Source organism: Lynx rufus, unplaced genomic scaffold (assembly GCF_022079265.1).
Source record: "Lynx rufus isolate CCGP_SWC_20201006 ecotype Redwood Valley unplaced genomic scaffold, mLynRuf1.p SCAF_8, whole genome shotgun sequence".
In the NCBI taxonomy this organism is placed as follows: domain Eukaryota; kingdom Metazoa; phylum Chordata; class Mammalia; order Carnivora; family Felidae; genus Lynx; species Lynx rufus.
Genome location: NW_025814896.1, coordinates 119,149,508 through 119,172,958, shown reverse-complemented (window position 1 = coordinate 119,172,958; position 23,451 = coordinate 119,149,508). Strand labels below are relative to the sequence as shown.

The 23,451-nt window shown below is 51.4% G+C and overlaps 1 protein-coding gene across 3 annotated transcripts; it reads left to right on the top strand.

The window, feature by feature from the left end:
* The first annotated feature begins 71 nt into the window (after positions 1–71).
* On the top strand, positions 72–23,083 carry CAD (carbamoyl-phosphate synthetase 2, aspartate transcarbamylase, and dihydroorotase). Of its 3 annotated transcripts, none has more exons than XM_047068231.1 (45): positions 72–492; positions 746–885; positions 2,731–2,860; positions 3,943–4,082; positions 4,254–4,395; positions 4,600–4,771; positions 4,975–5,160; positions 5,344–5,456; positions 5,793–5,938; positions 6,202–6,333; positions 6,473–6,706; positions 6,840–7,061; positions 7,266–7,454; positions 7,738–7,862; positions 8,037–8,167; positions 10,922–11,034; positions 11,718–11,962; positions 12,174–12,420; positions 12,782–12,880; positions 13,069–13,293; positions 13,374–13,556; positions 13,751–13,969; positions 14,284–14,451; positions 15,048–15,230; positions 15,359–15,463; positions 15,888–16,127; positions 16,358–16,439; positions 16,728–16,894; positions 17,062–17,226; positions 17,399–17,530; positions 17,741–17,942; positions 18,303–18,493; positions 18,595–18,735; positions 18,962–19,063; positions 19,513–19,609; positions 19,896–19,946; positions 20,235–20,279; positions 20,384–20,553; positions 20,665–20,739; positions 21,262–21,474; positions 21,651–21,776; positions 21,973–22,128; positions 22,216–22,317; positions 22,527–22,621; positions 22,719–23,083. In XM_047068231.1, exons 1-45 carry the CDS (start codon positions 411–413, stop codon positions 22,819–22,821), a joined length of 6,726 nt encoding a protein of 2,241 aa, XP_046924187.1. In that variant the 5' UTR covers positions 72–410; the 3' UTR covers positions 22,822–23,083. The 3 variants fall into 3 exon arrangements, with proteins under 3 accessions (XP_046924187.1, XP_046924185.1, XP_046924188.1); XM_047068229.1 differs by having other exon boundaries at positions 3,940–4,082; XM_047068232.1 differs by lacking the exon at positions 19,896–19,946 and having other exon boundaries at positions 3,940–4,082.
* Positions 23,084–23,451: the final 368 nt, after the last annotated feature.

The following is a 23,451-nucleotide window of genomic DNA, read 5'->3' as shown; positions in this document are numbered from 1 at the left end:
ATTTTCTTATTTTTTAGGGAAAGACGTCGTGGATTTGTGTGTTTCTTGGAGTGGGAGAGAGTGCTTTGGACTAGTCGGTTGTTTTTCAGGTTTCCCGGGTCTCTGCGGTGGGGCGGTGTTGGGGAGGGCGGGGACAGGAGACGCCCACCACGCCGAAGTTAATTTGGCCCCGCCCTCTTACGTGCTCGGCCCCGCCCTTCACGCTGCCGGCAGCTCGCGCCGCCGCAGTCTGCGGCTGCCCAGCGCGCCGGGAGCTCCTGCGCCTTCCGCGGCCCGCGCTCCAGCCACCAGCGCGGTTAGCCACGTGGACCGACTCCTGGCGCGCCGACCTCACGTGGTTCTAGCATCGGCTGGGGCTTGCTGCGTTTCCCGCTTCTCTGTGCTCGCCCCCGCCTCTGAGCTCCGTTCCCATGGCGGCCCTGATGTTGGAGGATGGGTCGGTCCTGCGGGGCCAGCCCTTTGGGGCCGCTGTGTCGACTGCCGGTGAAGTGGGTAAGCAAGCTCGGGCCGGCTGCCGACCTCATCCCACTCTCTGCTGCCCCTCTCTGCCCAACCTGCCCTGCCCAAACCCGCCATTTTCCCGCCTGCACACCCAGCCTCCCACCCCCATTTGGTGCCCGTGTCCCCACCCTAGCCCCTTTTATCCCTCAAGGTCAAGGCAGCCTCCGCTGGGGCATTGTCATCGCTCAGGGCAGTGGTGGGAAGGGTGTCCTGCCCAAGCCCCAGCCCTGCCTCTTTCTTGCAGTGTTTCAAACCGGCATGGTCGGCTACCCCGAGGCCCTTACTGACCCTTCCTACAAAGCACAAATCTTAGTGCTGACATATCCTCTGATCGGCAACTATGGCATCCCTGCAGATGAAATGGATGAGTTCGGTCTCAGTAAGGTAGCCACACCCAATGCTTTCTGTACTTTATCTTTTCAAATCAGTGGTTATTAACTGTTAGTCAAGTGAAGACATTGACATTAAGTTAGGCATCCTGGAGAGAACAAAGATACACACTGAAGTGATAATACAAGTACTACCCACAGCTTAAGTACTTTAAGAGGCACAGTGCTGGAGGCCAAGCCAAAGAGTCTGGATTTTGGTAAGGAACCAGTGAAGATTTCTTAACAGTGGTGTGATGGGAGGAATGCTTTAAAATACATAGTAGGAAAGAGACTGGAAATTAGGGCCACACCCTTCTCAGTGGCTGTGGGTCCCAGTTCACCTACCAAACCAAGTTGGTAATCGTCTTGTAAACCTACTTTCCTTGCCTTGACTCATTTTTTGCCACTTTTCAGCGGAGTTCTTATCTCTAGATAAGAAAACTCAGTCTCCTCCCACAGTGAGGTTCCACCTATTCCTCCTCCTCTGGAATTTGGAAACTAAGTTGCGCCGTGAAAATTAAAGTAATGAAAAAAGTCCACAGAGATTAATAGTGGAAATCACCACAGCCTAGATACAGTATTCCTCAAAACTCATTTTGTCCTGGTATTCCACGCTTAGTGGGCCTTTAATTCCTTAATTCACCCTGACATTTAGGAGAGGGAACTCGAGATAAGGAGTGAAAGGACCATTCCTTATCACAGATCTGTAAATACACTGCATTCTAGTTTATAATGCAGTATGTTGGTTAACATATGGCAGTTTTTAGCTTTGTTAGCTGTAGACACACTGACAAAATGAGAGTTTATGAACCTGCAGAATTGAAGCCCATGACAGAACCAGGGTGAGTATGGCCTCCTAGAGCCTCTAGCCCACCATGGATACTTTTGTGGCACGTGTGCTGTGAATGCACCTGTCCACATGCAGACTTGTCTTCCTGGCCACAGAGGGTTCTGCCAAACTCTCCTTCAGATCCGTAAAGAACAGTCTCAACATCCATCTTCTTTTAAACCTCTACCGCTAAACAGATGTGATTTAAATATACCATTCCCTCCCATGTAAATGACCCATTTTTCTCTTTAATTATTAAATGTTTATCTACTGGGTAGCAAATTTATATTAACTTTATTATTATTATTATCCCTTACATGGAGGGGGGTAGAATCATGCCTAGCATTGTACCCTGAACCTTTATTTTTATTTGATGAGGTATTGTGCACCTATCTTATTTTCTGTTTTTACCACATTCTGTAATTGTGATCTTGTGTATTTGCATGTTACTTTATTAATTTTCAGGCTCCCTAAGTAGTAAATTCATATGGTAAGGACAGGGATCTTGTCTTTTTGCATACTCACTGCTCCTCCCCCAACATCTGTTACAATGCCTGAGTGGGCACTCTGTAAATGTTTGTTGACTGCTGCTGTGTGTCAGCCACCTTGTTCTTGCTGAGTTCACAGTTTGGTGAGGAAGACAACACAAACACATATACGATACAATGTAAGTAGCAAGAACAAGAGAAACAGTGAGTTTAGGTGAGCCCCTAAGGAGGAGGCACAAACTACAGTGAGTGAGGGGGTGGTATCTTCACAGAAGTAGGATTTGTAATCTCAGTTTTGGACTAAAGAAAAGGAAGGGAAGGAAAATATTTTCAGTTATTAATCAGGGCCCAGCTTTTGGTGTTTCATATGAGGAACAACACTGTTGGGAAAGGACAAAAGCAGGAGATGCTTGCTGTGTTAAAGGAATGACTGGGTCATTTATTCAGTGTGGGTGAAGTGTAGGGTCTCAGCCGTACGTTGGGAAAAGAAGATAGGAAGATGTGTGGCCCTCGGCCCCTCATGCTCTCTTCGTTCCATCGACAGTGGTTTGAATCCTCAGGGATCCATGTGGCAGGACTGGTGGTGGGAGAGTGCTGCCCCACACCCAGCCACTGGAGCGCCACCCACACCCTGCATCAGTGGCTGGAACAGCATGGCATACCTGGCCTGCAAGGTACGGTGCTAGCACAGTTGTGTCTGGGCAGAACACAGGTGCCTGGATGGAAAGAATCGAGATCGAGGTTGTGATAGAATGTATCAGATTTGGAAGGTTTAGAGTAGGGTCTGGGAATTGGAGAAAGAACTGAGTTCTCACTCAAATGGAAAATTTTGTACATACAAAAGGAAAGAAGAATATAATGAACCCCCAGCTTCTGTAATCATTAACTGAGGACTAAACTGCACCACCATGACTAGAACCCCCCTAATTATTTTGACGCAGGTCTCCATCGTTGTATCATTTCAGCCACAAATAGTTCACTAATCTATGAAAAAGGAGTCCTTTTTAAAAGAGCCACAGGGGCGCCTGGGTGGCTCAGTCGGTTGAGTGACCCACTTCGGCTCAGGTCATGATCTCACGGTTTGTGAGTTCGAGCCCTGCGTCGGGCTCTGTGCTGACGGCTCAGAGCCTGGAGCCTGCTTCAGATTCTGTGTCTCCCTCTCTCTCTCTCTGACCCTCCCCTACTCATGCTCTGTCTCTGTCTCAGAAATAAATAAACATTAAAAAATATTTAAAAAAAATAAAAGAGCCACAATAACATTATGGTACTTTTAAATAAGTAACAATAGTTGCTAAATATTCAGGTGATGTTTATAGATTTCTCTATTATCTAAATGTTTTTTATTGCTTATTTGAATTTGGATCTAAATAAGATTCATATATTGCATTTGGTTGGTATGTCTAATTTATGGGTATTGTAACCCACTTGACAAAAACAAGTCGGTTTTCCTTTAGAGTATCCCACAAGCTGCAATTTGTCAATTACGTTCCTGTAGCGTTGTTTAGTGTGTTCTTTTGTCTCCTGATATTATTTTCTGTAAACAAATCTAGAAGTCATGGTTCAATTCAGATGTGATATTTTTAGCAAGAATACTTCATGGTAGTGTATTTCCATCAGGATGGCCCAGGATTTTGATGCCCATAGAACAGCTGTGTGTGACTCAGGGCTCTGGAATGCAGTGCTCCTGAAAGTCTAACCTCATGCATGACTGAGTTGGGGGAGTGTGATCTCTGAGAGTGTGCTATTTTGACAGGAGTGGATACTCGGGAGCTGACTAAGAAGTTGAGAGAGCAAGGGTCTCTGCTGGGAAAGCTGGTCCAAGATGGAACAGAGCCTTCAGCCCTGCCATTCTTGGACCCCAATGCCCGCCCCCTGGTGCCAGAGGTCTCGATTAAGGTACAGAGGTAGAGTGGGAAAATGTTGCAAGCTATAGCACATCAGTTTTATTCTGTTCCTAATGGGTGAACACTTGAGGGCAAATCAGAAGAGGCCTCAAAGGCAGGGGTTGGTGTGTGTATATCTATACTCATTGATTACAACTGCCTGCTCTTGCCCTTTATTCTTCAGGCTCCACGGGTCTTCAATGCAGGGGGCACCCCTCGGATCCTTGCTTTGGATTGTGGTCTCAAGTACAATCAGATCCGATGTCTGTGCCAGCGTGGAGCTGAGGTCACTGTGGTACCGTGGGACCATGCATTAGACAGCCAGGGTGAGTAGCTGGGGCGTGTATAGGGCTACAGACAGGTAGCTTGGGTGGAAGATCTGTCCCTTGGTCCAGTCGCTGTAAGTCAACATGAATTGCAGGGAAGGAGACAAGAGATCAGGGCTTTTGCTCTGATGGTAAGGAAAGGCTGCAAGTTTGTCTCTCTGGTTAAACTACTGGTTTTGACATCATCTTTTCTGCCCACTCCAGAGTATGAGGGTGTCTTCCTGAGTAATGGCCCTGGTGACCCCGCCTCCTATCCCAGTGTGGTATCCACACTGAGCCGTGTCTTATCTGAGCCTGATCCCCGACCTGTCTTCGGGATCTGTCTGGGACACCAGCTGTTGGCCTTAGCCATTGGGGCCAAGACATACAAGATGAGGTGGGACTTGTGGGGAGAGGAAGGGCCTGAACTACTGACATGAGCGGTGGGGAGTCTTGGGGATGGGAATAGAGTTGGTGTTCGTTAGTGTTGAAACAGGAGCAGGGGCTGGTGAGGGTCCTAAGCTCAACAAAAGCTGGGTTTGGTACAATGGTGAAGGGAGGGTGAAGAGGGCCTGTGACTCAGTGTGCTTCCATCTCCAGATACGGGAACCGAGGCCATAATCAGCCATGCTTGCTAGTGGGCTCTGGGCGCTGCTTTCTGACATCCCAGAACCATGGGTTTGCTGTGGAAACAGACTCACTGCCAGCCGGCTGGCTTCCTCTCTTTACCAACGCCAATGATCGTTCCAATGAAGGCATTGTACATGACAGCCTGCCCTTCTTCAGGTGAGCTAGAGTGATTCCGGCAGGGTGACTGGATCTGTACAGCTTGGAAGCCCCGGGGTCTTGAAGATCAAAAAAGGAAGCGCAACAGTGGGCCCCAATCATCTATCCTGATGCCCGCTTCCAAGACTACCAGTTCCCAAGTCAGGGATAATGGCAGATTTCGTGATCCCATCTCTTCAACAGTGTCCAGTTTCACCCAGAGCACCAAGCTGGTCCTTCAGATATGGAGCTGCTTTTTGATATCTTTCTGGAAACTGTGAAAGAAGCCACAGCTGGGAACCCCGGGGGCCAGACAGGTAAGCCCCTGAGTAGAACTGGGTTTTGTAGAACTAAGTGGAAGTAAGAACAGGGTTGGCTCCAGGATGGGCATAAAATGGGCATGCCCTAGGAAACTGAGATCTGTTTGGGAGGTTAAGGGGATGAGGTGGGAAAGCAACCAAGCCAAGATGATTCATTTACTTCTTCTACTGAAAGGAGCTCCAGAGTCAAGAGTCCTGGGTCGTTGTTCCGCGTCTGCCACTCATTAGAGGCATGACCTGTTTTGAATTCTTCTGTAAAGTGTGGGAGTTAATACAGGTGATCTCTCAGGTCTCGTTCAGCTCTAACATTTATGACTTTCTTTGCCTCCACAGTTCGAGAGCGGCTGGTTGAGCGCCTCTGTCCCCCAGGGATTCCCACCCCAGGCTCTGGGCTTCCACCACCACGAAAGGTTCTGATCCTGGGCTCTGGGGGCCTCTCCATTGGCCAAGCTGGAGAGTTTGACTACTCAGGCTCTCAGGTAAAGCATGTCCATCCCTGCCCCTCTGGGTGTGTGACCCTCAGGAACGGATGGTCTTGAGGAGAGGGCTGAGGCATAAACATTGGTTGTAGGGAGAGAATGAATCAGGAGATCTGGGGAATGTTCAGAAAGGTGAAGTGCTAAGGAAAAGGAGTTGGTTATGAGAGACTGGGAGTACAGGAAGGGAGAGACACGTTGGTGGTTTCAGACTTGGTAGTCTTGCTTCTGTAGGCGAGGCTGGTACGCCATTTTTGTCTCCCTAGGCGATTAAGGCCCTGAAGGAGGAAAACATCCAGACGTTGTTGATAAACCCCAACATTGCCACAGTGCAGACTTCCCAGGGGCTGGCTGACAAAGTCTATTTCCTTCCCATAACGCCTCACTATGTAACCCAGGTATGACTGGCATAAGGCTGGACTGAGGAAGGGACCCACGTGGGCAGGGGTATTCTGTGGTCACTCTGGGTTTCTAAACTTCTTTGATCCACTCTATACCCCCAAGGTCCTAACGTTTGTTATTCCTCTTCTCCCTCAGGTGATCCGTAATGAGCGCCCAGATGGCATTTTACTGACTTTTGGGGGCCAGACAGCTTTGAATTGTGGTGTGGAGCTAACCAAGGCTGGAGTGTTAGCTCGGTATGGGGTCCGGGTCCTGGGCACACCTGTGGAAACCATTGAACTGACTGAAGATCGGCGGGCATTTGCCTCCAGGATGGCAGAGATTGGAGAGCATGTGGCCCCCAGTGAGGCGGCAAATTCTCTTGAACAGGTTCGAGGGGCGGTTGGGGGAAGGTGGAATGATGTCATTTTCTTTGTGTCTTATTTTCTCTGGGGCCAGGAACCCTCTATGCAGCAAGCAGTCGAGGCCTGATGACTGTGTTCATCTCTTCTGCTCGTTACAGGCCCAGGCAGCTGCTGAGCGGCTGGGATATCCTGTGCTGGTTCGTGCGGCCTTTGCCCTGGGTGGCCTGGGCTCTGGCTTTGCCTCCAACAGGGAGGAGCTCTCTGCTCTTGTGGCCCCAGCTTTTGCCCATACTAGCCAAGTGCTGGTAGATAAGTCCCTGAAGGGATGGAAGGAGATTGAGTACGAAGTGGTGAGAGATGCCTATGGCAACTGTGTCACGGTGAGTGATGGAGGTGGGCTGGGAGTAATGTCAGGCAGTATGAGCTCCAGTAAGAGCAGAGGTCATAGCTGAGATCTTTGAGGGTTCGATGTCCCTCAGACCCAGAATGGGTACTGTCCCAAAAGCAACAGGACCCTGGGATGCAGCCTCTTGCCTCTCTTGACTTCCTTTGGCAGTGACCTCCACGGGATCCTTCTTTCACAGGTGTGTAACATGGAGAATTTGGACCCATTGGGCATCCACACCGGAGAATCCATAGTCGTGGCTCCAAGCCAGACACTGAATGACAGGGAATACCAGCTACTGCGGCAGACAGCCATCAAGGTGACCCAGCACCTTGGAATCGTCGGGGAATGCAATGTGCAGTACGCCTTGAACCCCGAGTCTGAGCAGGTGAGACCCTAGGCCCTGGAGCTGATATTCTAGCTGTTGCATCTCCATCCATAATTTTGGGTCTTTGAGGCCAGGGGACTCTTTGGCCCTACAGACCTTGAAGTAGAAGTCAGGACTGTCTGTGGTAAGGTTGGACTGGGATGGGGGTGGTGCTTTTGTTATCTGTGCCTTTGGAGAGGGCTTAGTTTTCTGGCCCTTCTAATACCTCTCCTAGGTGGGCCTTCTGGGCCAGTTATCTGATGTCTTTTTCCCTCTCTCTCTCTCTCTCTCTCTCTCTTTGCAGTATTACATCATTGAAGTGAATGCCAGGCTCTCTCGAAGCTCTGCCCTGGCCAGTAAGGCCACAGGTTATCCACTGGCCTATGTGGCAGCGAAGCTAGCATTGGGCATCCCTCTACCTGAGCTCAGGTACAAGGGTGGGGAAAAGATCACAGAGATGGGGAGGGGAGCTGAAGAAAACATTCATGGGACAAGGAATTTAAAAAAGATATTGGCCTGGATGTGTGGGGTCAGAGGAAGCTATCTGGAAGCTCACTCTGCGTCTCCCACTCTGTCCTGACACCTCCACGTGACGGCTCCCAGGAACTCAGTGACAGGGGGAACAGCGGCTTTTGAACCTAGCCTGGATTATTGTGTGGTAAAGATCCCTCGCTGGGACCTCAGCAAGTTCCTCCGTGTCAGCACAAAGATCGGGAGCTGCATGAAGAGCGTCGGTGAGTGAGCCGTGCCCCAAGAAACCCTTCCCCAGGTCACTCTATGGGGTCCCAGCAGTCCTAAGAATCTAGAATATCATAAAGTTAGTTCCCTGGCATAGGCTTTCAGATCCTATATTAGCGGCAGCTTGGGAACATGGTTTCTTAGAACTCGGACATTTCAAACTCCGTGGTCCTCATCAAGAGCGGGAATCAAAGGCATCTGGAAATCTGTGCCAGAATACACATGCCACCTCCACTCCCCCGCCGTCTGTCAGAATCTCTGTGATGGGGTGATGGCCATCAAACTATCTCCTCTCTCTTGGTTTACAAATAAGTAAACTGAGGTGCCCGCAGAAGGAAGGTGACATGGCCGAGTAGAGGGTAGAGCCAAGAACTGAAAACTAGATCCGGTTGCTAGTTATGTGCACCTCTGTCCTACTATGTTGCCTGTCATCGGCAAGACCAGTTTCATGAAATTCTACCCACAGCCTTGCATTGCATTTTGCCCACGGCCTCATCACTAGGTTGTTAATGCCAGTGACAGTTTGTTCTCCATGTGACTTTAAATACTGATGCTTCGGGGAAATGATGCCTGTTGTTTTGTGAACCCTTGTATATCCAAGTTAGCACAGTGACAGTCGTCGTTAACGCCTATCAGCTTCTCTGGGTACTTTCTGCCATGATCATCCCCCAAATTTTTTAACATGTTTAAGATCAGAGCCGAACATCAGAGCCCTTTTTCATAAAAACAAGGAAATTTAGTAGCGAACAGCATGCAAGCAGTGGTAGAGTATGCTGGAATTGAGTTAATACGCTTCCCTGTAACGTCCCTTTAAGTCACGTTAGGCTGTTCTAAAACGTTTCAACCAAAGCAAGCATTTCACATACCACAGTGCCACCAGCCAAGGATAAGAGCATTTCATTGTGTTGCAAATATCCATTTACAGCAATAGCAGCCTTTATTTATTTTTTTATATATTTTTTAACGTTTATTTATTTTTGAGACAATGCGAGAGACAGAGTGCAAGCAGCCAAGGGGCAGACAGAGGGAGACATAGAATCTGAAGCGGGCTCCAGGCTCTGAGCTGTCAGCCCAGAGCCTGACGCCGGGCTCGAACTCACGAACCGTGAGATCATGACCTGAGCTGGAGTCGGAGGCTTAACCAACTGAGCCACTCAGGCACCCCATCAATAGTAGCCTTTAAACAAGCAAGTCTAAGTAAGCTCAGATATTATTTTGGAATTTTTAGAAATCTTACAAGACTGCCAACTTGTTCCTTCTGGAGATGAATTCCTGTTGTGTGAAAATTACGATAAACATGGGAATAAAGCCATAATTAAATTGTTGGTAAAAGAAGTGGACTGAAATAGGATGAAGATTAATCCCCAGATGAGATGTTTAATGTTTTATATCTATTCAGGTGTTCTTAGAACATGATCTTCTTTGATAACTTTTTGTGACTTTTATCGTGCAAGTAAGATACATGAACCATTGAGAAATTAGTAAAGTAGTTAAACCAAAAAAGAGTAATCCTCTGTAGTCTTGTTACACAGGGATTATTTGGGTATATATATGATTCCAGAATCTTCCTAGGCATGTATATGTGAATATGTTGGGTATCTCTCTTACTCAAAATAAGCATTTACAATAAAACCATACTACAAAGGAATTGAACAAAATCATTTATCATTCTCTTCCTTAACACTGCTATTAGCATTTTAGTGTTTTAAAGTTCTTTTGAAGAAACAATTAGGATTGTAAATAGAAAAATACAGTTAGTAAAAAAAGAAAGAAAGAAAACACAATTGGTAAGATGATCCTAGGGTAAATTGTCAGAGGACATTATAAAACTTTGTGGACGAGGAAATCAATAAGCAAATCTGGGGAGTTATAGGGAGAGGGGAGTTCCCTTTTATTAATAAATAGAAATCTAGCTAAAATGAGCAAATTTAAGAGAAAAATTGTTTAAAACAATTATATGTACTTCTTAGAAGATGGTGAAACTTATACTTGTAACCATAAACTTCTGTGAAGCAAGTAATACTTATTAAGACCCAGAAAATTCTTACCTATTTCTCCTGTACTTCTGCAAGTTTATCCTAAGGAGATAACCCAAAGCACTGAAGAACTCACAGCCTCACTTAGAAGGATGAACACTTCAAAGCTAGGTGTCCTTCCGTAAGTGAGTAGTTAAGTTATGGTAAATCATACAGGAATTAAACTGCCGGTAATAAGGTCACAAAGCAGTGTGGGAACATGATTATGATAAAAGAAAAAGCATGATAGAAATTGTATGTGTACTCTAGTCCTATATAAAACATATATTTGAAAGAAGTCCAGGAAGGAATACTCTAAAATGAGAGTTGTGAATGTGATTATTTCTGGATGGGTTCAAAGAGCAGTGGGATCATCTTCCTATTATTCAGACTGTTGAAAAGTTTTAAAGGATGAGACTGATCCCAGATGGTGTCATCATGATAGGAATAAAGCACATAACTGGATAGCTATCAGTGGTTGGGCCATTGTGATCAGCTGCGCTATTTCTAGTATCCACATGTCCATTTTAGGCATCTTAATTTCATAGTCCGTAATAAACACAAAACAGAAAATGGTAAGGAGAGAAGTTCCAGGTTAAGATTGCTCAATAACAAAACATGATAACATACCACTGCTTTGGTTCTTGTCCTGAGAATCTTCCAGAATCTTGACTAAATCATAGACATAGGAACTTCTACCTCCAGGGCCTCAGTTTTCACATCCTGTTCCTCCAGGTGAAGTCATGGGCATTGGGCGTTCTTTTGAGGAAGCCTTCCAGAAGGCTCTTCGCATGGTAGATGAGAACTGTGTGGGCTTTGATCACACAGTAAAGCCGGTCAGTGACATGGTAAGTGGCTCTCTTCCCCTGGCAACACCCCTGAAATGGACCCTCCTCTGTCCCCAGTCTGTGGACATGTTACCATTAATAGCAGCAGTCATTACTAGACATTTGCATTTTTCACTTGGCTCAGAATTTTGTGGTTCCTCTCATCTATTCTATAAGGATGTATTCTTTTTTTTTTTTTTTTCAGTAATGTTTGTTTATTTTTGAGAGAGACAGACAGACTGTGAGCAAGGGAGGGGCAGAGAGAGGGAGAATCTGAAGCAGGCTCCAGGCTTCGAGCTGTCAGCACAGGGCCTGATGTGGGGCTTGAACTCACAAACCATGAGATCATGACCCGAGCCAAAGTTGGACGCTTAGCTGACTGAGCCACCCAGGCCCCCCTCATAAGGATGTATTCTTAAACTTGTTTCTGTGGACATTGAAACAAGCCTAGAGAGCTTGTGGAACTTGCTACATTAGCTGCACAGCCAGAAAGTGGCAGAGGTAGGATTTATATACAGGTTTTTGCAATTACAGAGTTGCTGCTTTGGCTCCTTTTTTGCAGTGTCTTTTCCTAAAACAGTGTCACTCATGCTCTCAGGCTTTATGAGGTGCTAAAAATAGATTGGGAATGTTTTGCTTAACAATCGTACGTCTCCTCCCTCTGCGCAGTCCTTCCATATCCATCTGTCTGCCCTCCCCATTAGGAGTTGGAGACGCCAACTGATAAGCGGATCTTTGTGGTAGCAGCTGCTCTGTGGGCTGGCTATTCTGTGGAGCGGCTGTATGAACTCACACGCATCGACCGCTGGTTCCTGCACCGGATGAAGCGGATTATAGCACACGCCCAGCTGCTGGAACAGCACCGTGGACAGCCTTTGCCCCCAGACCTGCTACACCAGGCCAAGCGCCTTGGCTTCTCAGACAAGCAGATCGCCCTTGCGGTTCTGAGGTCAGAGGTGGTGGTGAGGGCCTTGGGCTGAGGATGTGGGGCAGAGAATCTTGGTACCAGTGAGGGGCCCTCGGAGAGATTGGGGTGTTTTGGAGGCTTCTGACCTTCATCCCTGGGTTGTTTTCCTCTTAAATTCCTGCCCTGGCATCGCACCCCTTTACTAAGTCTGAACCCCACCAGGGCTATATTTTTGACCCTTCTTCTCCTTTAGCACAGAGCTGGCGGTTCGCAAACTGCGTCAGGAGTTGGGAATCTGCCCAGCAGTGAAACAGATTGACACAGTTGCAGCTGAGTGGCCAGCCCAGACAAATTATTTGTACCTGACATACTGGGGCACCACCCATGATCTCACCTTTCGAACGCCTCACGTCCTGGTCCTTGGCTCTGGCGTCTACCGTATAGGCTCCAGCGTTGAGTTTGACTGGTGTGCTGTGGGCTGCATCCGGCAGCTCCGAAAGGTCCAAGAGCTAGTCTTTCCTACCGTCTTATCTGCTGTTCTATTCTTTTTCAGTTCCAGCAGTTGCCTTACGCCCACATTTAATCCTGGCACTTTCTGTTAATTGCTACGCTTAGAGCTTTGGGAAGAGTGTGGGGGTGGTAGGGGCGGGGGACTCCCCTTAGGCCATCTTGTGCCCCACACAGGGTATGTGTCTTTTCTCCCAATACTTTGTACCTGTCTCTCTAGTGCTTGGCCCCACTTCCCTCCCAAGGCAGGTGTCCCATACAGCTATTTCAGAGAAAGCTTTTTGGCTTTGCCTTAGTTTCTCCATGTTTTTCCTCCCATCTTATAGTTCAATCTCATCTCCCTCCCTCTCGCAGATGGGATATAAGACCATCATGGTGAACTACAACCCAGAGACAGTCAGCACTGACTATGACATGTGTGACCGACTCTACTTTGATGAGATCTCTTTTGAGGTGAGAGAGTTGAAGGCTGCTCGTTAGCCTGGGTGGCCAGGGTCAAGTGGGAATGGCTGGCTGACTTAAGATTCTTTGGGCTCTGTGGGGTTTGAGGGGACGTGGGTAGAGGGTGAGAAGCAGTGAGCAGGAAGGCTCAGATCCCTGACTACCTGCTACCTCCACTTGATTTCTCCTGTTGCACTAAGGTGGTGATGGACATCTATGAGCTAGAGAACCCTGAAGGTGTGATCCTATCTATGGGTGGACAGCTGCCCAACAACATGGCCATGGCTCTGCATCGGCAGCAGTGCCGGGTGCTGGGTACTTCCCCTGAAGCCATCGACTCGGCTGAGAACCGTTTCAAGTTCTCCCGGCTCCTCGACACCATTGGTATCAGCCAACCTCAGTGGAGGGAACTCAGTGACCTAGAGGTGGGCTGGGGCTTGGTTGGGGGCTGGAGGCTAGATGCGGTCAGGGGTGAGTGTGACCAACCCAGCTGCACCCTTCTTAGTCTGCTCGCCAGTTCTGCCAGACAGTGGGGTACCCCTGCGTGGTGCGCCCCTCCTACGTGCTGAGTGGCGCTGCTATGAATGTGGCCTACACTGACGGGGACCTGGAGCGCTTCCTGAGCAGTGCAGCAGCCGTCTCTAAGGAGCACCCTGTGGTCATCTCCAAGTTCATCCAGGAGGCTAAGGTAGGGCCTCAAACAAGTCTCTGAGGGCAGCCTCAGAGGAGACTCCTCTCTCTGGTCCTATAACAATTTCTAGGCACAGAAGGCTGGGAAGGATGGGTTGTATCAAGGCTCTTCAAGGAAGGGAGCCTCCTGGGGCAAGTGGGAGAAGAAAACGGTCCCTGCCCTACATCACATTGCCTTCACGTCCCCACTAGGAGATTGATGTGGATGCTGTGGCCCGTGATGGTGTAGTGGCAGCCATTGCCATCTCTGAGCATGTGGAGAATGCAGGCGTGCATTCAGGCGATGCCACACTGGTGACCCCACCGCAGGACATCACTGCCAAAACCCTGGAGCGGATTAAAGCCATTGTGCACGCTGTGGGTCAGGAGCTGCAGGTCACAGGACCCTTCAATCTGCAGCTCATTGCCAAGGTAGTAAGAGGGGGCTAAAGGAAGAGACTAACGGGCATTAGTACCTTCTTGCTCTGTGCTGGCCACAGTGCCAGTGAGCACTCACTGTCTCCTGCCCTCATCAGAGTAGGCCCAAAAGCTGGAGGGAGGGGGCTCCTAGCTAGAGCCCACAGTGTTGTAATGGTTTGTGACAGTCTGTTCACAGCCTGATCCCTGTTCCCCTGTTCAAGGTTGATTACCCACAGAATGGTAAATGAGGGAAAGAGTCCAGGTCAGTGGAATAGTGTCAGCAAGCCCAGCCTACAGAAAGTCTGACCAATCCCTGTCTGCTCTAGGATGACCAGCTGAAAGTTATCGAATGCAACGTGCGTGTCTCTCGCTCCTTCCCTTTCGTCTCGAAGACACTAGGTGTGGACCTAGTAGCCTTGGCCACACGCGTCATCATGGGGGAAGAAGTGGAACCTGTGGGGCTCATGACTGGCTCCGGAGTCGTGGGGGTAAAGGTACGGAGGATTGAAACCTTGAGGTTAGCAGTCAGAAGCAGGGAGACATAGTGGGAGAAAGTTCACTTACCACACATGTGAGTCCGCATGTAAACTGAGCACCTATCATGGGCCACAAGGGTGATAAGGGTCTTTGTCCTTTAAGAGCTCACACTAGTAATGGAGACAAGGGAAGTTGGGTTAAAAAATAGCTTGTTTCTAGAACAGTCTACGGTAAACCTGCGTAGTAAAGATAAGACTAAAATGCTATAGGAGTTTACAGACAAGAGATGGCACTTCCAAAAGGAGTAACCTAGGAAGGGCTGGGAGAGGTGGTATTTAAATGGAGTCCTGAAGGGTGGTCAGGATGTTTGATTGGCAGAGCTTGTTGAGGAAGTGTTCCAAGGCCAAGGAATTAGCTTGGTGGAAACTGCCGGAAGACCCGAACTATATTTGAGAAGCAGCTCACCTACTGGTGTAGAGCATAGGCAGAGCAGCAGCAGGCAAGGCTAACCCTGCCGTCTGGCTGAGACCACGGGAAAGGAACTGTGGCTGCTGCTTCTGATGAGGGGAAGTGGGCCCTCCTTGCCTTGGTGTCTCATATCCTGCTCCCACAGGTGCCTCAGTTCTCGTTCTCACGCTTGGCGGGTGCTGATGTGGTGTTGGGTGTGGAGATGACCAGTACCGGGGAAGTGGCTGGCTTTGGGGAGAGCCGTTGCGAGGCCTACCTCAAGGCCATGCTAAGCACTGGCTTTAAGATCCCCAAGAAGAACATCTTGCTGACCATTGGCAGCTATAAGGTACAGAATCCAGAGGCAGGGGCTGCCCAGAGAGGTGGGGGCAGATAGCCTTGGTTCTCTGGGCCTGGGCTGACCTTGAAGTGGAAGACAGAAGAGATACAACCACATCCTCCTTCTGCTTGGTTCAGAACAAAAGTGAGCTGCTCCCAACTGTGCGGCTGCTGGAGAGCCTGGGCTACAGCCTCTACGCCAGCCTGGGCACTGCTGACTTCTACACTGAGCATGGCGTCAAGGTACTGGGGCTCCCGCAACCTACCCCTGCTTTGTACCAGAGAATTCTGTGTTCTCTTGCTTTTTCTGTCATTGCATAAATCCTCTATATTTCGCATAGAGCAAATAGAGTATACAGAAAAGCAAAGAAAAATTTTCCTTACAGTCTCTCTACCACTCTTAACATTCTGGTGTATTTCTTTCCAGAATATCATTTCTATATGTACATGTATGGGCTCATATTGCACAGTCCTTGATAACCATAGAGTAGATGTTTTTCCTATCAAGAACGTACTCTGCCGATAATAAATAGAGGCAGCCCTGGTCCCCACCCTATAGGTCCTCAGTCTCTTCCTCATGGGTTCCTGGGCTACCTCTCCTCCCTTTGCTGTCCTTCGTGACTCCTGCCAGGTTCAGGTTGGCCCTGACCTTATCTCTGGGCCACAGGTAACAGCTGTGGACTGGCACTTTGAGGAGGCAGTGGATGGTGAGTGCCCACCGCAGCGAAGCATCTTGGAGCAGCTGGCTGAGAATCACTTTGAGCTAGTGATTAACCTGTCAATGCGTGGGGCTGGGGGCCGGCGTCTCTCTTCCTTTGTCACCAAGGGCTACCGTACCCGACGCCTGGCCGCTGACTTCTCTGTGCCCCTCATCATCGATATCAAGTGCACCAAACTGTTTGTAGAGGTACCTGGGACCTGGGTGCTAGGAGAGCAACAGCCAGTGTTAATGGGACAAGAGGGAGAAGTGAGTGTGCCATGGGGTTGGGAAATCTCAGTATGAAGCAGTTACGGTAATAACCGGGCTTTGGGGCTACAGAGAGAAGTTGGGTATTGAGAGGTAGAGCCTGGTTTATGCAAAACCTACAATTCCTGGGTTGCCCTTAAATCAGAGCTGACTGTGGTTTTCACCTGCAGGCCCTAGGCCAGATTGGGCCAGCCCCTCCTTTGAAGGTGCACGTTGACTGTATGACTTCCCAAAAGCTTGTGCGGCTACCTGGTAAGTGCATCTTCTGGGAGAACCCAGCTTCTGCACACTGGTAGCATCTGGCTCAGAGATCTGGGCTGTGGGACCCACACCCTGCCTGGACTGCATAGAGTGTGGGGGCCAGAATCTTTCTCACTGAGCTCTTTCCTCCCACGATCCTCTGTGCCCTTGACTGAGGAACCTTGCCACCTCTCACCCGTATCAGTGGCTGCTCATTTTCCTACCACCCCAGTTCACATCTTTGATGTCCTTTGTGTCTCTGAACCTTCCTCTAATCTTGCCACATCCATGTTCTCCCAGGACTGATTGACATCCATGTGCACCTGCGGGAACCAGGGGGGACACACAAGGAGGACTTTGCCTCAGGCACAGCTGCTGCCTTGGCTGGGGGCGTGACCATGGTGTGTGCCATGCCTAATACCCGGCCCCCTATCATTGATGCCCCTGCCCTGGCCCTGGCCCAGAAGGTGAGCCCTTGTACTCCTGCTTCACGGTGATCCAGACGTCTCTGCCTGTCTCCCAGACCCATCCTCCTTGTGCCCTCCCAGAAGCCTAGGGGCCTAGGCCACTGGTTCCCAGGCTGGCATGGATGCCAGGGGGTCTTATCTCATTATCTCATATGTATCTTCCCCAGCTGGCAGAGGCTGGCGCACGCTGTGACTTTGCCTTATTTCTTGGGGCCTCGTCAGAAAATGCAGGGACCCTGGGTGCTGTGGCTGGGTCTGCTGCTGGGCTAAAGCTCTACCTCAACGAAACCTTCTCTGAGCTTCGGCTGGACAACGTGGCCCAGTGGATGGAGGTAGGGAGTGGGCATGTGGGAGGAGGCAGCCAGTGTCCTGGCTTGAGGACCACACAGAGTGGGCTAACCAACAACAGTGAGGTGTCAGGAGCTCTGTGAGGGCTCTGGGCTCTGATGAGCTCAGAGAATTAAGGGCTCTGCACGCTCCCCGGTAAATTCTTTCTGTCCCCAGCACTTTGAGACATGGCCATCCCACCTCCCCATTGTCGCCCATGCGGAGCGACAGAGTGTCGCTGCCATCCTCATGGTGGCCCAGCTGACCCAGCGCTCAGTGCACATATGTCATGTGGCACGGAAGGAGGAGGTGAGAGTACACCCGGGATCCCAGTGCCCCTTCTGTTTTCTCAGTGACACCCAGAGGTCAGGGTCTCCTTGGGGGCCGGAGGGGGTGGGAAGCAGGGAGCCAGTACCCTCAGCATGTCTGCCCCGTAACTTTCCTAGAGGGGGTGTTGGCTGCGGAGACTTGGAGGGCAGGGCATGAGGGAGGCCCCTTCTAGATCTCCTGTCCCCCCAGATCCTGCTGATTAAAGCCGCAAAGGCCCGAGGGCTGCCAGTGACCTGTGAGGTGGCGCCCCACCATCTGTTTCTAAGCCGCGATGACCTGGAACGCCTGGGGCCCGGGAAGGGCGAGGTCCGGCCTGAGCTTGGCTCCCGCCAGGATGTGGAGGCCCTGTGGGAGAACATGGCTGTCATCGACTGCTTCGCCTCAGATCATGGTGAGAGGGCCCACAGTGTACCTTTCTGCCCAGCAGGGCTCGTGCCCCAGCTCAGGGCCCCTGGGCTCTGTGAGGATACAAAGGACTTGACCTTTGTAGCACAGTGCCTGGGCTGTGATGGGTGCTTGATAAATGCTCCCTGAAGGAACTAATGAGCAAATGATAAAAATTATAAATGAGAGAACATGGGTAAAAGGTGTAGTCCCCGGAAGGTGGTAGCTGTCATGGTTTATCTGTTTTCCAAATAACCAGAGGAGAGGAGCATTGAGATGTGTAGCGAGGCAGTGCAATCCTGGTGGCCTGTGTGACTCCCCAGATGTGGAGGCGATGGGGCCTGAGGGTGCTGCTCTCTTCCTTCAGCCCCCCACACCTTGGAGGAGAAGTGTGGGCCCAGGCCTCCACCAGGCTTCCCGGGGCTGGAGACCATGCTGCCGCTGCTGCTCACGGCTGTCAGCGAGGGCCGGCTCACTCTGGATGACCTACTGCAGCGGCTGCACCACGGCCCTCGGCGGATCTTCCACCTGCCCCCACAGGAGGACACCTATGTGGAGGTGTGGGCGTGTGGGCGGCTGCGGAGGGTGGGCGGCTCTGTATCCCCCGCAGCTGTCCCAAGGTGTGGCCCTACCCTAGCATCACCCGTGACTCTGGGCAGGTGGATCTGGAGCATGAATGGACCATCCCCAGCCACATGCCCTTCTCCAAGGCCCACTGGACACCCTTCGAAGGGCAGAAGGTCAAGGGCACTGTCCGCCGTGTGGTCCTACGAGGCGAGGTGGCCTATATTGACGGGCAGGTATGTGTGTGGCCTGAACCCCATCCCAGTAGTGACTTCCTTGGTGCCATTGTCAACTTGCTCTGGCACATCTCTGTGGTTCCAGCACCTCCTCCAGCTGCCCTGGACATGGGTGGGCACAGGTCCCCTGAGGCGTGTTTCCTTTTTGCTGGCTTCCGTTGCTTTAGGGTCTCAGTCCAGCTCTTTGCCCCCTGCTCACTCGCCTGCTCCTGCTTTCTGTCTGCAGGTCCTGGTGCCCCCGGGCTATGGACAGGATGTACGCAAGTGGCCTCAGGGCGTTGTTCCCCAGCTCGCACCTCCAGCCCCTGCCACCAGTGAGATAACCACGGTATCCACAGTGCTTTGGGACTGGAGGGGGGTGTTGGGGGATGTGGCCAGGAACAGCCAGCAGCACAGATGTTATAATTAGTGGTTTAGGGGTGGAAGGCTCTGTAGTTGACACTAAAAGTCCCCCACCTATCTCTTTGTCTACTACAAAACATAGACTTAACTCTCAGTTTAGGAGATTACCTACCTAGGGGAAACACAAGCCCCTTATTAACCCAACCAGAGGTTTATCTGAGGGCCTGTCATGGGGCTAGCACACACCTCTAGGAGGCTAGTTGGTCTTCCTGTGCCACAGCAGCATAGCAGAGGGATGAACCTGAGGGGAGATGACGGAGAACGGGGTCCATTCCATTCTCGCTACGGACAGTGAGCAATTTGGCTTTTCTCGAGGAATTAAATTTGAGGAGTTGGGTCAGTACTTTTTAAAATGTGAGGCCTATATCTCTCCAGACACCCGAAAGGCCTCGCCGGGCTATCCCAGGGCTTCCCGATGGCCGCTTCCACCTGCCTCCCCGAATCCACCGAGCCTCTGACCCAGGTCTGCCAGGTAAGAGGAGGGTCCTGTGACACGGAGGATGGGGCCACCTGGACTCAGAGATGTGTAGGGACAGGCTTCTTTTCCCCCAATGTCCCCCTGATGGACTGGGGTCGGGCTCACAGCCCCCCCACCCCCCACCCCCCCAGCACCTCACTTTGGTCCACTTACCCTGTTCTTCCTGCCTTTCCTTCATACTACTAGTCTGACCCGCTGTACCTTCCTTTGCCTAAATCAGTCTGCCCTCTGTGAGGTAGGTACCCCACAGCTTCTCACAGCCCTTTCTTGTTGTGGGCAGCTGTGTTCCTCCGCCCAGGAGCTGGGATCCCACGGGGCAGCAGAACGTGGGGTAAATCCAGGTTACTGGTTGGTGTGAGCCTGGCCGTTCCCCTTGCCTAGGATCCCTTTGCCACTTGGGCGGGCCCTGGGAGGGCACCACTGCTCTCACACAGCAGCCCCCGTGGGAAATCACTGGTGTGTCCCCAGGGCTACTGATCCTTGTTGTCCCCTAACCTGCTATAGCTACTGTTGTGTGAGTTGGTTTAACACAGACGCTATGATCCAGAGTGTGGGGAAATGGGGGTTCTTCACAGACCTTAGTTGCAGGCTTATATCTGTCCTGTTGCCCTATTTGTAGCTGAAGAGCCAAAGGAAAAGTCCTCTCGGAAGGCAGCTGAACCAGGTGAGACTTGCCCAGAGCCCACGCTCACTTTGGGGACCTGTCTGACCTGACCTCTGTAGGAGGAGCCCTCTGACCCACCTCTTCTGCCCCGTCCCTCACTGCAGAGCTCATGGGAACCCTTGATGGCACCTGCTACCCTCCACCACCAGTACCTAGACAGGCGTCACCCCAGAACCTGGGGACCCCTGGCCTGCTGCACCCCCAGACCTCACCCCTGCTGCACTCATTAGTGGGTCAACATATCCTGTCTGTCCAGCAATTCACCAAGGATCAGGTGCCTGGGGGAGGGAGGATGGGGACACCCAGAGCTTTGAGAATCTGAAAAGTTGGGGCTAGGACCCACTGGGGTCCACTGCCTTTCCAGCTGACTTGGGGTCTTTTTTAGATGTCTCACCTGTTCAATGTGGCACACACACTGCGTATGATGGTACAGAAGGAGCGGAGCCTCGACATCCTCAAGGTCAGGGTCAGGGCTGTGGGCTACAGATCCAGGACCCTGTCAGAGGGATCTCCCTCTCCTGCCATAGGTCACCTTGTGTGAGTCCAGGTCCTCCACTATAAGTTGCTCTGCCTTCTTTATTCTGGTAGGTCCTGCTGACCTAGACCCCTGACCCCCACATGTTTGCTCTCCTCTGACCAGTATTTAGCTGATTTGTGAGGCCCTGAGTGCCGGTGCATCAGCCTGCTAATCTGGTCACTTGCTCTGTGCAGATGTATTCAGTGGGATAGATCTGGGGTGTTTCTGTTCCTCCCAGAGAATGAATATTTCATTCAGATATTTACCAGCGGTGTTTCGGAGGCAGAGCCTTTAGCTCAGAGCGATGCTAATAGAAACGTCAGGGTTAGGACAGGTCACAAGGAGGTTTGCAGGGAGTTCTCTCAGTGTCCCTCCTATGTAAGTGGGCGAAGCAAGCAGCAGCCTATACTTTCCCCAAGATGAACACACACTTTCACACTGAATCTTGGCCCTCCCCCCCCACAGGGGAAGGTGATGGCCTCCATGTTCTACGAGGTGAGCACGAGGACCAGCAGCTCCTTTGCGGCAGCCATGGCCCGGCTGGGGGGCGCTGTGCTCAGCTTCTCAGAAGCCACGTCTTCAGTCCAAAAGGGTGAATCCCTGGCTGACTCTGTGCAGACCATGAGCTGCTACGCCGACGTCGTTGTGCTTCGGCATCCCCAGCCTGGAGCCGTGGAGGTGAGGCCAGCTGTCCACTGGACAGGGTTGATTGGGATGGATCCAGGGACATGACTGCAAGTCTCTGGTTGGGCCACATGGGTGAGGGGACCCAAGAAGAGTGGGACTCAGGCAGGGAGCAGGGGCCACTGGGATGCAGAAGATAAGGCTCTCCTTTCTTATTCCCATTTTCACAGCTGGCAGCCAAGCACTGTCGAAGGCCAGTGATCAATGCTGGGGATGGGGTTGGAGAGCATCCCACGCAGGCCCTGCTGGACATCTTCACCATCCGGGAGGAGCTTGGGACTGTCAATGGCATGACGGTGAGCGCAGTGGCAGGGGTTGGGAGCCTGCCCAGGCAGGGTCTGAAGAGGGGGGGCAGTTGGGCAGTACCTTCTCTGTTCCGAGGCATGCTGCATCAGGGAGGCCTGTGTCCTGATCCTGAGACTGAAAGCTTTGAAGTGGGGGGACAAGGTGCTTGATCTGGGGGCCCTCTTGGTGATCGGGTTCCTCCCCTAGATCACAATGGTGGGGGACCTGAAGCATGGACGCACGGTGCATTCCCTGGCCTGCCTGCTCACCCAGTACCGTGTCAGCCTGCGCTACGTGGCACCTCCCAGCCTGCGCATGCCACCCAATGTGCGGGCCTTTGTGGCAGCCCGCGGCACCAAGCAGGTGAGGCCCTGGGAGGCCATGGGGAGCTGCGGGTTGGGCAGTGAGAGCCTGGCACTGCATTCACTCTGACTCTGCCTCCCCCTCCAGGAGGAATTTGAGAGCATTGAGGAAGCGCTGCCCGACACTGATGTGCTCTACATGACTCGAATCCAGAAGGAACGCTTTGACTCTAGTCAGGAGTATGAAGCTGTGAGTACCAGGGCTGAGGCGAGGCCAGGGCTGGAGCCGTGGGGCATCCAGGCTAGTGGCCAAGAAGGCTGGGCCCCAGGAGCTTGATTGGGCCTCTCGGTTGTGATAACTGCATGTGGGTGTGGAAGGAACCCTGGAGGAACCCAGGCTTGTGGCCCTACGGCCACCCTGGCCCTGAGGTGCTGACAGGGCCCCCGTCTGCCTCGCAGTGCTTTGGCCAGTTCATTCTCACTCCCCACATCATGACGCGGGCCAAGAAGAAGATGGTGGTGATGCACCCGATGCCTCGAGTCAATGAGATAAGGTGACACGGCTTCAAAATTGAGGATACACCAGGGGCTGGCTGTGGGAGGACACTTAGTCTTGGACAGGCTGGGGTAACTGTTTTCTTTCTCTTGTAGCGTGGAGGTGGACTCGGACCCCCGAGCAGCCTACTTCCGCCAGGCCGAGAACGGCATGTACATACGCATGGCTCTGTTAGCCACTGTGCTGGGCCGCTTCTAGGGCCCAGCTCCTCAGACTCTTCTCGTCAGGCCCAGCTGCTGGGCACAGATTCTGGTGCCCCCCACGGGGGCAGCACACTTAGGAGATGCTCCGGGGCGTCCAGGCAGCTCACGTGCTCACACATACACATGCAGGCCACACTTGGGCACTGGACTGGACTGGAGCGCTCTAGCATGGGGGTAGGTCCCCATCTCCTTTATTGCACCGCAAACCTGTAAAGTCATTTTTCTACTGACTTAATAAATAGCTAAGCTGCTTGTAAGTGCCTATTTCCTTGCATGTATCCTGGCTTCAGCATAGAACACGAAGTGTAGTGGGCAGGACTTCTGGAAATTTCGAACAGCTGCCCAAATCCAAGAGCAGCCTTGCTGGGCAGGCTCTTGCTCTGGCCAGGGCTGAGCAGCGGGGCTCAGCGTTTTCAGAGTTGTGGCTCTTTGGGGTTCTGGGCGGGGGTGTGCTGTTCTGTTGGTGCTGAGTCCTGTGCTGCACTGACAGGTGTCCAGTGTCCTTCCTCAATTAAGTTGCACTCAGAGTTCTGAGTTATGGGAAAAGGAATGCCAAACAGCTGGGTCCTCTGGTGAGGCCTTCACTCTTCTCTCTTCTGTCTGGTTAGTTCTCTCCTTCAGAGGC